Here is a 16,387-nt window from a genome sequence, read left to right on the forward strand (position 1 = left end):
CTCTTTAAATCCCAAAAGCCAATCTGTTAATACACAACTGCTACGCTGTATTCCCAGAGCTCTTTCCCCTGGGATTTATTAGTGCTCTGATTTATTAATTTATTTATTTATTTATTAATATAACTGTATTTGATACTTCTGCAGATGTTTTTTTGTTGTTATTGTTACATCACAAACATTCCAATATATTCTTTGCCATTATAACCAGTCCTCCAGTTTGTTATTGGTTTTGTGTTTGTTGTTATTGTTGTTGTTTTAAAAGGGCAAATAATACTGATTTTTGTCTCCTAAGTTGTTGGCACAATACCTTAATTCTTTAATCATTCTCAAAACTGGATGCAGGAGATAGCTAATGCAAGATAGCTAAGTGTAAGATAGCTAATAAGATACCACCTTATAATTGTAAAGCTAATATGAGTGTTGCAACAACTGTCCTAATAACACACTCTCCCCCTTCTCCTTATCTCCATGTAATGGTACCTGATTTTGTGACCACTCAACATTCAAACAATGCACGATACAAATACTGTTTTTCTCATGCCATGAGACAACTAATGGAAAGATGAATCCTGATAAACAAATTAATTTGATTCTTCCATCCAGATTACTTTATCTTAAATAGTGAAATAAATATAATGCCATATATGTCATATAACTACTATAGAATGTAAAATTATTACAAAGAACTGAAGATTACTGTTCTATTAATACCATGTTGCAGGGCAGGTACTTATTTCAATTTCATCTCAAATGAAATCAGGCTGGTATTGAAATGGAACTTCACTAGTTTATTTACTGTCTATATCAAGATATGCTAAACCTACAGAGTTAATATTCAATTTGCTTAATGCAAAAATTTAGAAAAAGATAAGTGTAATACAGAAACATATTATTCCAAAATATAAAACCAAAACACACCGATCAGAAGTTGCATTTGAACTGTATTTAAGCTTGTCATGTAATGGATTTAAAAATTGGTTTTCTTGTGAGACAAACATCATAAATATAGTATTTGACACAATTCTGCCTTTCTACCATAGGTTCTCTCTTTTTCTAATACTAATGATTATCAAGGTATGTACAACTGAGACTTTCTAAAAATATATATTTTTTGAATATATTGGTTGCCTACTTTGTGATAGAATGAAATTAAGCAGTGAACCCACACCAACATTTCATTGTGGAGATGGTATTGATAGGTGGTTTGACAACATCAGCTTTAGAAAACAGAATTACTTTGTTGTAAAAGCGCAAATGACATTATTTGGATCTAGACATAAAAACACACTAGCCTGTTCAGCAAGTGCTAGTGAACTGAGCAAATCTCTGATGACAAATGGTTGATGGTTGTTTCTGCCCTTTTCTTCTCTGAATCACAGAAGATAGTTGGAACATAGGATACCGAGAACATTTTGCGCTGCTTGATTCTTCCGTTGTAGCATACTTGCCTGGCAGAGTGGGAACACTTATAAAAATCAATGTTTCACATATTTTCTGTATACTTTCTTTGAGCAGGAGGCAAAGACTTGCTGTCTTTTGTGGTGAGTTCATTCTCTTTCATCTGTTGCCTGTAGAAGGTACAGAAGGAGCACGCTCCCATTCCCCAACAGAAGATGAACTGGTTATGGTGTACTTTGTGTATAGCTGATTTACTTTTCAATGGCTCCTTTGGGGCTCTCCTACCACTGCTGCTTTGCATCAAAATCTCACTTCAGGTAAGCAAACACTTAGAGGTCACTCATAAGAGCTCATTATTTGTGTGTGTATTTAGGTCTCATCGTACTCTGCAAAGTCTTCATTAAATGCTTTCTGGTTCATTCTAGTAGCATCTGGTGTAGCTGAATACCTGGACTGAAAACCACTACCTTCTAGAATTTTAAACAAGATTTATTTATTTTTTTTCCCCAAAATTGACATTTTACTGTTATCCCTTCTCCTTAACAGAACTAAAAAATTTGTTTCATGATTATCATGTCTGAGTTAAGTCTGAGTTAAAAGCAAATGCAATAAACTACCAGCACCAAATGGCCTCTATTATGTATCTTTAGTTTACCCTACCTCTGTGGATCTGAGCAGTCTGAACAATGATATTTTCTGATACATTATCAGAAGGAAAGAAACTAACTACAATTTTCATGCAGAATAATGAAAGAAATAGAATATGAGTAGATCAGAAAAGAATTACCACAAAAAGTAGTGGTAGGTAGAAGACACTAATGTAGTGGATTTCTTTCAGGGTTTGGAGTTCTTAATATTCCTCACTCTTAACTGCCACTCTTTCCAGCTGGTAATGAAGTGTGGGTGTTTTACCCTGCTGAGCAGCTGAACTGCACCACAATCACTCTCTCACTCCTCCTCCTCAAAGAAAATGGTGCAGAAAATAGAATGAAAGGGCTACCAAAACCTCGACATATAAATCCAATAAACAAGGAAGAAAACAGAGGTACTTTAAGATCTCAGGTAAAAACAGATAAGAACACAAATTATATCATTCTGAATTAAGACATATTTCTTAGTAAAGGAAACATCACCATATAAAGATAAATGTTTCAAGAGATATCAAGGTTTTAATAAGACAACTATTAAGGTATATCTTATGAGGTCTGGTAGTTAGGAAAGGCAGTCTATGAAAGATTGTTTTTTAATGAGATTGAATGAGAGAAAAAAAAAATAGCAACTGTTTCACATTGGAAAAAGCTGTCCAAACAACAGAAGAAAACATTTACTGGCACACAACGTAATGTGCGAAAAGAGGTGTAACCAGGATGATGATAGGTATAACAAAGATAAGGGTAAAATAGATTTTGGCACCACCCAAGTTCAGAGCAATAAAAGAGGCATGTGGAAAGCCCAGATGCATGTAGCTTCATAGCACATATAGATTGTTCAGCAGTGTACAAAGCACATCATATCTACAAGAATGCTACACAGGAAAAAAAAAAAAAAAAAAAAAAAAGCATACAATTTGGCAAAAGTTCAGAGCAGAGAAATTCAGCAATAATGCAACATTCTTTTATAGCGATAGTCCAGGATCAAGAAAGAAGTAGCGAAAAACTATTTATAAGCCATTTTATACATACAGAACTATACTTAAAATTTTTATTATATATAAGAAAGAAAGAGTATACAAAAAGAAGTCCTTTCACCATGACTATACCGAAATTTTTTGCATCATCACAACTATATGAAATATTAGGAAATACATAAAGGAAAATGTCAAAATGTAGATTTTTAATAAAAACATGTACAGAACCAATACCGCGACAGAAGGATGTAAAATCATTGCATCTTAATTAAAGCAAAATTAGAAGAGACTGTTTAATCTTATGAAATAGCTCAGTGCAAAGAAAATAAAGTTCTTTGTGGTGTCTGAAGGTAGATCATATGATCAAGGCATATGTGCATGCAGTTCCAGGACTACATGCACCATTAAAACTGCCATTAGCAATAATGTATAAGCAAAAGAAAAAAGCCCCGTGGATCATGGCTTACGTGAATATAATGAACAAGGTGGTGAACTCACTGCAGTGTATTGCCTCAATTACTGTACAAGAAAATGGAGAGGCTGTTGTGATGCTTTTAAAAGCCGGAAAAGAATAATGAGGAATGCTAAAATATGCCTGCTACAAATGATGTCATCGTTGATCTTTCCAGTTCTTACACATTTCATGTACTAGGTGCTCAACCTGGATAGCAGGAGGTCAGCCCAAGCAGAGATTAGTGACACAGTTTTCTGCTCTCTGGAAGACAGCAGTTCAAGAAATCATAACAGCTGCCCATGAGATTTTTAAGGAAAGTTAAATGATATACTAACAGGATTGTTCAGAACTAGCCATTATGAATGTCTGAAACAGCAAAATTATGTCAAAATCTTAATGTCGCAGGCAAAAATATGAGGAGGTGCAACCTAGGACTGAATTACAGTTAATTTAATAATAATTTAATAATTACAGAGAACAGGTGTGGGTAAGTTAACCATTTTGATTATGTCTAAGAACAGAGGAGTATCTACCTCTGAGTAACCAGAGTTAGTGTTATAAGCAATTAGAAATATTTTTCTTTCTTATAAGAGCTGAAGAACATAATGAAGATGATAACTTAGGCAGAAGTCTAGAGCAACTTGTATGGGAAAGAAGTAAATGGTATTGGGATCACAGTCCAAATGATTTCACAGAGGATGTTTACCACACATTTTCAACAACAGCAAAAAAAGTCATTTACTTGTTTTGCTGTAGTATCACTGGTTCAACACCCCTGCTCAAGCAGGGACACCTAAAGCTGGTTGCCCTGGACCATGTCTAGATGTTGTTTATTTTTTTTTAAGATCTCCAAGTAGAGAGACTCAACAATTTTTCTTGGTAACCTGTTCCAGTGCTCAGTAACCCGCACAGTAAAGCCCTGATGTTCAGACGGGACCTCCTGTGTTCCAGTTTGTGCCCATCACCTCTTGTCCTGGCACTGGGCTCCACTGAAAAGAGGCTGGCTCTGCTCTCTTTACACCCTCCCTTCAGGTGTTTAAGACATGCATAAGATTCCTCCTGAGCTGTCTTTTCTCCTGACTGAACAGTCCCAGCTCTCTCAGCCTTTTCTCATAGGAGAGGTGCTTCAGTCTCTGCATCATATGTGTGGGCCTACATTGGACTGTCTTCAGCATGTTTGCTTCTCCCAGGTACTGCAGCCCAGAACTGGACATGGCATTCCTTGTGTGGCCTCACCAATGCTGAGTAGAGGGGAAGGATCCTTCAGCCTCCTGGCAACACTTTTCCCAGTGCAGCCCAGGGGGCTGTTGGCTTTCAATGCTACAAGGACACACTGCTGGCTCCTGTTCAACTTGGTGTCCACCAGGACCTCCAAGTCCTTTTCTGCAGAGCTGCTTTCCAGCTGGGTGGCCACTGGCATGTACTGGTATCTGGGGTTGTTCCTCTCCAGGTGCAGGACTTTCCACTTCATAGAATCACTGAATGGTTTGCATTGGAACATACCTTGAAGACCATCTCCCAGGAGAAGGACATCTTATAGCAGGTCAGGTTGCCCTGATCTAGCCCTTGCTGAACTCCATGAGGCTGCTGTTAGCCCATTTCTGATATTTAATACCAAAAAACAAGGTACAAAAGAAACGGAAGACTTAGATGAGCGTGCATGTGCCGCAGTGGCTATGAATAATGTGGCAAAGAGCTTATCTGCCAGATTTTTTTTTCTCCTCACTCAAGCTACTTTTTTTTTTTCCTGCAAATCTTGCTTCTCTTAGAAATAAAACATAGAGAAAGAGTGAATAAGATATGAAATCCATGTAACAGATCTTTTAAAAGAAACAGCCTTAGGAGTAAATTTCCTTGCGGATGAAAGTGGCCTTAACTTTTAACTGTGGAGCAAACAGGGTAAAAGAGAAAGCCACAATTCAGAAGAAAGCCTCCAGAGCTTCTGAAAACATTTTGTGATACATGTGTTGATTGATAGTTTGCTCTTGTCTATTTCTTCATACTTTAGTCCAAATTCAAATAAAATAAAAAAAGAAATAATAATATTAAAAAAAAATAGCTACAGCAATACTGAGGTAAGGAGTGCAATGATAATTTCAATGTGCCTAACAGAAATTGGCAAGTAATATATTGGAGCACTAAGGAAGCCAGCACCTACTTAGCAACATGCTAATCAGAACCATGGTGAGTCACATCAAGGACATATTCACTAAATGTGGTATTTGTGACAAACTATTTCCCAAAATAGATTTTGCTTCTATAGGTCTTCAGCTGTATGCATTTTAATGAGCTGAAGGCTTAAATAATTAATAATTCCTTAACAGTCTGCTACGGTTTGTGCTTTAAATCAGGACCCACTAAATCAGAGGTAAGAAGTACATTAAAGCCATGTAAAGTCTACTATGGTCAGTGGCAGCTTAATATGATTGTTGAGTAGATGGAATAACACCAGTCGTATGAAATAAAAATGAGTGGACAGTAATTTGGGCAAAACCATGAATATCTCAGTGCAGTTGCAATACTAGGAACATGACTTAGTTGTGAAAATACTGCTTGTTATTCTGACCCAGTAAATAAGGAAAATGTGCCTGCAACAAGTTGTGCCAGAGTGAGGATGCAGCTCAGTTGCAGCCTCTTTACACAATCCTCTGATATCTCTTCATCTGTGTCAAGAGGTACAAGAAGTAAGGAATTGAATTGCACAGCAGAGGGCAAAGGTACTAAAATGTCCTAGTGCTTCAATTATGCGGATATTAATTTTGGCGTCTACCTTTTCTTCTTAATAATTGACAGATGCTGACAGGTCACAGAGCTGGTGGTTTCAGAGCTGTTACTCTGACGTTGGTTCCCAGCTGATAAACACCTACTGGACTAACTTCGTGAGACTGCCACGTGCATGTAGACAGCAGAGTGGACATGTGTAAAAAATCCTGTTAATTTTACTGTTGGAGAGTAGGCGTAAGCACTTTAACTGTGAAGTTTAAAAGTTCGGACTCATGATTTTTACACATCTGTGAAAAGTAAAACTAGTACTTACTGGACAGTTCCTCGACCAAGCTGTTTTTCAAGCTTTGTATAGATTGCAGTAGCAGGAAAACAATCAGTCCTTAAGATTTGTGGTTTTTTTTGGACAGTAAAAACTGTTTTGGAGTTTTTTCCCAGGTAAACAGATAACCTAAGCTGCTTTCTATACCATGTATTTCCATCTGTTCTGTCCTCCTCATTTTATTACATCCCAGTGAATTTCACTGGAGAAAACAATATATTGTTATGTGCAGGTTTGAGTTTCAACGATAGGATAAATTGTGGATAATTTTACACTTCCTACGTTATTATAGACCTGGTGAGAAACCAGTGTTTAGACATACAGTAAGCCTTTCTATATTGAAAACCAGAGGGAATTGGTATACTTTAGGAAAAAATACTGTCGTTTTTTTATAAAACATCAAATGTTTATTTAATCAGGTACCGGGGGGAATATGACTTTTTCCAAGAAAGGTACATTGTGTTTTATACCATTTGTATAACAGAGCTACCTTTTTGTCTGAAGTTCTGTATGCTGTAGAGGGACTTTAAATATATTTTTGGCTTTACAGGCAAAGGTAGGGATTATTTTGCTCCAGGTCATTCAATAAAGATTACACTCCTACATATTGTTCTGTGTCAAAGTTGTGTGTGTCTGCCTGTTTCACAACAGATGGCTGCATTTCAGTATTTTTTTTATAGAAGATGTATATAGAAGGTTGAAATAAAACATTCATTGTAATCCAAGTTTTTGCAGTTGCTTGTATGTTTTAGTTGTATCTGTCAAGTTTGATGTCATGCAGGAGACTTTAAAAATATATTTCTGTAAATTTGTTTCTGGTTCTTGTTACTGCTGGGTCAGATTTATTTGGAGGGGTAGTACAGAGAATGTAAATCAAGTACATTTTATACTGTAGAGCATCGAACATTTTTTATGAGACATTCCAGTCTGTGAAATATAACAAGATGCAACATACCTTAATAGATGGCCCTTCCATTTTGAGGGTGAAAGAGCACATGTAATTCTCAGAAGGGAACCTTAACCCCTGCTTCTAAGCACTGAGTGAGTGATTTCTCATGTTAGTCTTTTTTCGGAGTTTTTTTCTCCATTTTGCAAGGACATGACTAAGATGCATTACAAACCTATTTTGCATGAAATACAAATGGGAGATTATTCGATTATTGTCACAGAAAAAAAAAAAAAAAGATTGTTTCAGTGGTCTTTTAACTGTAGCTGATCATGTCAAAATGATTACAAAATTTAGTATTAGGATTTCAGCATCAGTGATTTCGTATTTTTGTTTTGCCCTTGTGCTGTGTTACTGAGGAGAATGGCTGTTCTCATTTACTCTGGGTTTTTGTCACCAAAGACTCGTTGATAAAACACCTAAGGTCTAACGAGGAGGCTTATGTAAAGTCTCAAAGCTAAAGATCAAAGTGAATAATGATGTAATATACCAAGTGCATTCACTGAAAAAACAGGAAAATAGGCTTGAGTCTCTCGAACTTGCTCTTACCTGTGAAATGGGCCGCTACTGAACCACAAACTCACTTAAAGTCGTGTAATTCAGCGGTATGATTTTCTAGCTAGTATTTATGGAGTGTTTTGTACGAGAGAAACAAATACAAAACGCTGGATAAACAGAACGAACGGTGTTCGGGGGAGGAAAAAAAAAGTTAAAAATCGTGCCTTCTGTTCTCATTTAAAGAGCAAAATCTCGCCGTTCTTGGCTCCCTTAAGGGAGGACGCTGCCCTCACCAGCCGCCCTCAGGGGGCTGAGGGCAGCAGGTCCTGAGGCGGGGATTGGGGGGCAGACATCCCCTCAGGGGAGCTCTGCCATGGGGGTTTCAAGGGGAGAGACCGCCCCTCGAAGCCCGTTAAAACCCCTCACGACCCCTCAGAGCCCCTCAAAACCCCTCAGAGCCCCTCACGACCCCACAGAGACCCTCACTATCCCCTCAATATCCCTCCCTGTCCCCTCAATACCGCTCACAGCTCCCTCAATACCCCTCACCATCCCTCAAAAACCCTCATAGCGCCTCAAAAACCCCTCACAGCCCCCGAAAACCCCTCAGAGCCCCCAGCCCCAGCCCAACCCCCTCAGCACTGAGGGGCGGGACAGACCAGAAGGGGCGGGGCTCTCGGACGTGCAGCCACCAATCCTTAGCCGCAGCGCCCCCCTGACTGACAGCCCAAGCCAGCCAATAGCAACCGGCGCCCCCATAGGCGGGGCGGCACACGAGGGGGTGGAACCGGTACCGCCCGTTGGGAGGAGCGGGGGCGGAGCAACGGTCAGCGAGGGGCGTGGCTTAACGGCTTATGGGCGTGGCTCAGGGGGCGTGGCCTCGGCGGGGTATTTAAACCTGGCGCGGCGGGGCTCGCCCGCTCAGTCGGCGCAGCGCGGCGGCAGGTGTGGGTCTGGGCGCTGCGCCCGCAGCCTCCGTTATTTTTTTTTTTAATTAATTAATCCCCCCGATTTTTCTCCTTGGGGGCCAACGCGCTGTGATCCGCTTCCTCCCCCCCCCAGCCCTAGCAGTGCGTCTCCATTAAAGGGATTTGTCCGTGCCCGGAGCAGGACCGGGGGAGGGGGGCTCGGCGCCCCTTCCCTCCCCGCTCTCGGCCGGGGGCTCGCGGCGCTGCCCTCTGGATGCGTCCCCGCAGCCCCTGGCGGGAGGCGGCCGGGGTTGGGAAGCGCTGCCTCCGAGGATTTACCGCCGCCCGGGACGCAGCCCCGCACCGCCGCCGCCTCCTCCTCTTCTTCCTCCTCCCTCCCCGCTGGGGCTCCGGCTCCCCGTGCCTCCGGCATGGACGAGAAGTATCTGCCCGAGCTGATGGCCGAGAAGGACTCCCTGGACCCGTCCTTCACCCACGCCCTGCGCCTGGTCAACCAAGGTGAGGGGCGGCGGGGGGGCGGCCCCTGCCGCGCTGCTCGAACTTTCCGCCGGGGTTCCCCAATTATCCGTGTCGCCTCCCCCGCTGCCAGCTCCCGGGGGGGGGTTTGGGGACCCCTCCACATCCAGCCCTCTTCGGGGTCTGTGGGGCTGGGGGGTCACGGTGGTGATCCCCCAAGGGATGGGGGTGCTCGGCCGGACCCGCTCCGTCTCCCGGAGTGGCTGTAAATCCGGCACCGATATCCCCAAATCTCAGCTTTCCTCCAGAGATAGATTTCAGGCCACCAGAGACGGTCACTGGTTGATTTATCCCAAGCCGAGTTGCATAGGACGGCTTTGGGGTTTAGGAGCTTCTGCTTGTGTTGGAAGTTAGCTTCCCAGTTAAATGCCCCAAATGCTTTCCTAGTTTAGCTTGCCTGGGGTGTTTCTGCATAATAAATAGTTCACAGTTCATAGATGCGTGATCCTTTTTCAAAAGGACACTACAATCTATATCTTTGCCCGTGAGCTTGGGACTCTAGGTATTGGCTGTACCTTAATACTTCAGTTATTTCATTGATTTTTTGAAAACATTCTCTTTTTCAATTATATATCTCCAGATAATCAAACAAAATGCGTTTTTGGTTATGTAGCTCCAGATAATCAGATGTAATTTTGAGTCCTCTGCATCTGGCATGTCACATAAGCTGTAAAGTGCTGGTTCTTTGTTTCAGTAAAGTCCCATGTGACTTACACTCTAATGCCTCATGTAAATTTGGAAATGGGTAATTAGCAGGTGACTTTCAAGTGCAGCTCTGTAGATAGACACTTAATAAAGTGCTTGGGATGGTCAACTGAAATATGTTATGTTAAATCAGCATATAACCTAAGCAAAATCAAATGATTTTTGCTTCAACTGAAGTGATTGCAGAGCGGTACTCCAGTACTTCACATCACAGGAACAAGTCTCAATCAATGCTTCTTTTAATGCATTGACATACTTTTTGATGTGTAATGGACTGCAAATGCCAATCTCTAAATCTGATGGGGGATCAACTGTAGTGTGAAATACTCTGGAGTTACAGGTAGCTGTCAGTTTCAGCTGTGGAATGCATATGCCATGTGATTTGTAGCTGTGTGCCCTTGGGCTGTTGGTATTTTGCATGTTTTTCCTGATTCTGAATTTGGAAATGTGCCACTGATAGTGGGAGAAAGGGGATTGGATTAGCAAACAGATGTTTGTTTGCTATAAGTGCTAAGCTTGATGGCTAAGAATTTAAGGCTGCAAATTAGTGAAGTTACTTTCAGTTAGTAATAGTGGATTTTTTAACATGTACAGATTGTGTAAATCATAATTATGAAGAAGTTACAGAAGTAGGTATATTATTTCAAACAGTGTTTATGGAAGTATATAATGAAAGTATATGATTCTACAACTATTACCAGAGTCATGACTCTGTGGGACACTAAGCTTTTGCAATTCCCACTGAAATTAAATTAAAGGGCAGAAACTCCGCTTTCTTTTTATTGTTTAATATCTGGTATCTGCATGCATACTTCCAGTAGCAAAAATTGGTGTTCCCTGGAAAAAAAATGTAGATGACATCGATCCAACCTCTATTCTAGTCTTTAGTTTTTTTTGCTTAGTTAAGACAGTCTTGTCTTAAACTGGAAGCATTTTGCCTGTCAAGTAAAATTATTAAACAGGACAGTATCAAATGGTTGTAGTTTAAGATGCATATTTCTGTAACTTCTATGAAATCCTCCTAGGCAGATGTACAGTCAAAGAATCAAAGGTAAATTGTCTGTGTAATAGAAGTAGGAGATGCATGACTAAGAAGATGCTTTACAGCCCCCATTGTCTTCACAAAACTTTATCAGTGTCTGGTTCATTTGTCTTAATTGTTACTTGCAGGTAAATTAATGCAATTAGTAGGAAAACATATGTAATTTTAGTTTGCATTTTGTATGTCAGGTTCAGTGAGTTCTATGACAGTTTAATAAGGCAAATGAAATGGCTTGTCTATTTTCTAAAACCTAGCTCGTGTAGCTCTTCAGCTTAGAGTGAAGCATGCTTCAGTGCCTTCTCCCAGTTTAGGAGATCTTACCAAAGGCTTTAAGTGCTTAAAATAACTGGCTTAATTATGTAATGGTGTTTCTGATGTCTTAATACCATTGTTTACTATCTGCATTTACTTTAACTGAAATACTGTAGATAAGCCAACTTTCTGGAGAAACTTCAGATTGATTTGTACGAATCGTGTGGTTGAGCCAGCAAATCCTTCTGAGGTGCTGAAGCAGCTGAAGTATGTGCTCTTAGACAAAAGAGCAACATCACTAAAATTTCTACTCTACCCATGTTGGAATTTGGCTTCTAGGGAGAAGTGGTCCTGTGTATAGACTTCCAAAAATTTGTTAATTATAGCTTTTGCACAAGTGGACACATTTGCATATTATACTTATAATTACAAATTATAATTTGGATACATACAAATTGCATAATTGTAAATGATGCAGGAAAAAATAGAGCTTGACATGCTTTCTAGTTTCAAGGTAGTCATCTGAAAAAGAGCAATGATGAGATGACTAGGATGCTGCAAGAGTATTCTTTATGGACAGTATTGTTAATCTCTTCTGGAATTGAGGTAACTGTTTCCTTTCCCTAATAAGACCTTTCAGCATCTTCAAAGCTTTAAAATCAAAGATCAGTATCCTTCATTGCCCTGGTATAGTAATGATTTTTTTTTTTGCTCAAAACTGTTCAAGCATTTGGAGACTTGCCTTTTTGGGATGCAGTCCATTGCTGAAATTGTTTTAAAGAATCAATGACATATTTAATGTTTAAATTTTAGAGCAGTAGTAATCTTATGAAGGAGACTAGACTGTATCCTTTCCTGCTTCAAATGAGGTTTACTTGTATACTTGAACAGTAAGTCCCTTTTAAAGGGACTTATTTTTATCTGTACGTGATTAAGCATGTTACAGGTCAGAAGCAGACTTCTTCTGCATGTGCAATAAGATGCAATAAGATGTCCATGCTAATAGGATTAATTTGCAGCTGGTCCCAGACAGTGGGTGCTGGAATGTTATGTCCAGTTACTGTCTTAAAGGTTCTGTAGATGCAGAATCTTGACAAGGATAAAGTTCTCTGAATGAGCAAAAATATAGTAATGTGCATTTTTCCAACTCATAACTGTCAGGTACTCTGCTTTACATAAAAAAATCTTCTGTAAGTAGAAGTGATACTTCTGAGATCAAACCAACTCTTTATCACTGCGAGGCACTGAGCAGCTTTTCAGTGTTTTTGATAGCTATTCACATTTTGGATTGCATGTGAATGTTGGTAAATGCTCAAGTGTAATATTGATTGTAATAACTTAGTTCACAAGTGATGATATAAAATGCAGAAAGATTGGTAAGAAGAGTTACTTTACTGTCATCATTCTCTTTCAGACCTGTGCGTGGTATTGACAAGTATTTTGTGAATGTTGAGTAAAGGATGTGAGATCGCATGATGACAGAAGTTCACTGTGAAAACATGTCAATACCAGGCATGTTTTGCGATGGAAGACATGAGAGCTGATGTCTGGCACTTGCTTTGTATAATGGTAAATGTGTAGGTGAAAGAAACTCTAAGGTTAGGACAGCTGAAATTTCTACTTCAGGAGGTAGAGTCCCAGTACATAACCTTTTGGCTTTTTGGCTTTTACTTCTATATAGATTGGTCTTGTATAATTCTTCTGATGATCTCATTTTAGTTATTTTGAGACTCAAGGTAGTGCTTCAGTCACCAAGGCTACCCTTAAACTCTCCTCAAGAACAAGACACAGAGGAATAACAAGCCCTCTGATCAGTAGATGGCTGTATGTGCTAGCTGTATGATGTTGGGTCCCCTTGCTAAGCCATGTGACCAGTTCTGATCAGTACGGGTTTGCTGGAATTTGTGCTCAAAACTTCAAAAGTAGGAGTTTGGTAAACAAATATCTCCTAAAAACAGTACCTCCTTAAATGTCAAGGAAGGACTGTAGAAAGTATTGTTCCATTGTGGAAAATAGAAACCTGATTTTTTTAGCAGACAAGATAGCATTGTAAAAATAAAGTAAGGATATAATAAAGGTTTCATAGATATTAACTTTGAATCAATCCCTTTAGGGATATGAAGGTTGCCGGGTGCTTACTAAGGTTTTTTTTAGGTTTTTATAAATAGAATTCTAATTTTCACAAATCTAAAAGGTGTGTTTGATTGCATGTATTGAAATACCATACATAGCTTGTGACATAAATCTGTTAGTGAATAATCTTCTTGCTTTTAGGGCAAATGTGGGGTGGGACAGACATGCATGGTGCCTCTGGTTCCCAGTCCCTCATGGAGTTACACATCCACTACTGCTGTACAACCTCACATTTGCATTCACTTCTCACTGCATTCTCATACATGAACGAAGAAATAACTCATTTGAGGTGTCCTGCTCTTGGAGGCTGGCAAAATGCTTTTTGAAGGTTGTAAGCATTTTGTAAAGCAAATGAAAAGCTGGAGGGATTTTAAATGTTTCAAGTAGCCTTAAGAGTTAATTCTGTAATACGCCCTTCAGACTGAAAGATTTCTTCAAAGTCCCTTTAAGTTGTCATTCCTGGAGGTTAACTAGAAAGCAAAAACTGCTGTTATCGTCTCGTAATCAGACTTCAAAACCCTGCAAGCTTTCATAGACTACAGTTATTTTGCAGGCATAATGCACTGAGAAATTTGTGACAGTAATATGAATGGATGTAGCTTGATGGCAGCTCCATAAAACCAGACAGGGCTGACCTAGGTTGTTTTGTTAATATAGCTTGAAAAGAAATAAGAATTTGAAGCAATCATTGGGGTGGTTGTCCCTCATGTCTTGGTCAGGCCGTATATTCTCTGCTCTGTAACACCTCACAAGCTGACACTTGTTGTAGCTGCCTCACTGCTTTACTCCAGTGAAATGGCACGGGGAAAGCAAGTCATAGAGCTTGTGAACAATTAGATTCTTAGTCTCTTAAAAGTCTGGAGAAATGGTTTATCAGGCATTCAAGTCATGTTAACAGGGAAGCTGCAAAATGCAGCTTAAGATAATCATGCATACTTCACCCTGGGCTCATCTGCTCTGAAGCATGACTCTAGCCTGCAGCTGCTCACCGATGATCACACTGAGCCCAAAGCTGACTTCTAATTCACTTGCACACTTACTTTGGCAGTCAATGAGAGAGATCAAATTTAAAGGTTTCAAATTTAAGCTGACATGGTTTGTCACTTTCAATCCTTTTCGACACCAGCCATGCAAATTAAAACTCTAACCTTCTGAACACTTATTTACTGGCGAAATTGCAAAGTCACAGCACTGAATGGCTTCTCCTCTGGCCCATGGCTTGTTTGACTCTACTTGTGTGCACTTAGAATTTATGCATGTGATGTCTGTGCCTCCTGAATTACCTCCATCTGACTTGAACTTGAAGTGTAATTGAGAAATAAGGTAGTGCTTTGATTTAAGAGTTGGTTATTGGGGTTCAGAGTTGAGGCAGCCTTTGTAAAGGGTTTGATGTGGTACTGCATGCCTTTTTAATTAACATTAAGCAGTTCCAGTAAAAAGCACGTTTAAATGGATTAACTGGTACCTGACATAACAGTCAATTTACCAGAAACTATTAGTTATCTGAGCTCTACAGGAGTCTTGCAGGCTTAATGTTTGTTATTAATAGTGATAGAGAATGATAAAGGACAAGTACACTGGGTAAGTGGCATATCTTGATAAAGTAGGGGCTGTTGATCTGCTTGACCGGCATAGGCTTGGGGAAGAGTGGCTGGAAAGCTGCCCAGCAGAAAATGACCTAGGGGTGCTGGCCAACAGACAGCTGGCTGAACATGAGCCAGCAGTGTGCCCAGGTGGCCAAGAAGGCCTACGGCATCCTGAGTTGTTTGGGCATGTGCAGAGAATAGAAACGAAGCTGGTGAAGAGACTAGAAAACAAGAGATGGTGATGTGGCACTAAAGGATGTGATTTAATGATGGGACTTGGCAGGTCAGGTTTATGGGTGGACTTAATGATCATGAAGATCTTTTCAAACCTGGATGATCCTATGATCTGCAAAGATAGGGACCTGAAAAGTAAGAAGGAAAGTCTCCAAGTGCATCACTAGGTAGAAAATCCATATGGCCCTGTAACTAAGGTCATACGGACTAAAATGTCAGTCGTACAACATTCTAGGTACAGAATCCTGAACATCTTTATCTTCAAGAATATCATGGAAAGCTCTGCAAAATGCTTTGCAAGCTTGATAAAAGGTCTGTAGGCTGCTTGTTAGCCTGATTCATTTGTGAAAGTGATCATTAACCTGTGGCTTGAGTGCATAACTACCTCCACAGAGGTAAATAAAGGTTTTTAAGAGGCCCTTTGAAGTTACTGTGAAATATGTAGCAAAGAGTGCAAGTGGAAAGTAAAGCACAGTACTAAAACTTCGGATGATTAGCTGTTAAATCAAGTATAGGAAATACAAGACTTTTTCTCTTGACATATTTGATTCAAAGTGAGGTGTGCACCGTTCCCTCAGGTACTGTCACTGTCCCCAGAGAGCAGAGCTCAGCGCCTGCCCCTCCACTCCCCTCATGAGGGAGCTGCAGGCTGCCATGAGGCCTCCCCTCAGCCTGGGCTGAACAAACCAAGGGACCTCAACCACTTCTCATATGACTTTCCCTCCAGACCCTTCAACCTTGTAGCCCTCCTTTATCACTCTCTAACAATGTTATCCTATTCATCATAGTGGTAGGCTAGATATTTATGACAAAGATGAAGCTGAAGAGTAACAACTAGAGGTTGGAAGGAAAATACTTGAAGCTGAGGAAGTGATTGTGCCAGCAGAGGTTGAAATTGGGTATCAGGGAGAATTTCTTTCCAGAAGGGGTGGTTAGATGCTGGAACAGACTGCATAGTCTAGTGGTTGCCATCCCTAGAAGTATTTAAGGAATGTATAGATGTTGTGCTTAGGGACATAGT

At 40.1% G+C, this 16,387-nt stretch overlaps 1 protein-coding gene across 4 annotated transcripts in view; it reads left to right on the forward strand.

Annotated features, from left to right (window-relative positions):
- The first annotated feature begins 8,878 nt into the window (after positions 1–8,878).
- The window catches only part of KHDRBS3 (KH RNA binding domain containing, signal transduction associated 3), a 93,113-nt gene continuing 85,604 nt past the window's right edge, over positions 8,879–16,387 (forward strand). For all 4 annotated transcript variants that reach the window (XR_011093259.1, XM_068672700.1, XM_068672701.1 and 1 more), the window contains exon 1: positions 8,879–9,396. Coding sequence is in view for 3 of the 4 variants with exons in the window: in XM_068672700.1 (XP_068528801.1) it covers positions 9,309–9,396 (88 nt within the window). In the remaining variant the exon portion in view is untranslated. The remainder of the gene's footprint in view (positions 9,397–16,387) is intronic.

This window comes from Anas acuta, chromosome 2 (genome assembly GCF_963932015.1).
Source record: "Anas acuta chromosome 2, bAnaAcu1.1, whole genome shotgun sequence".
Classification (NCBI taxonomy): domain Eukaryota; kingdom Metazoa; phylum Chordata; class Aves; order Anseriformes; family Anatidae; genus Anas; species Anas acuta.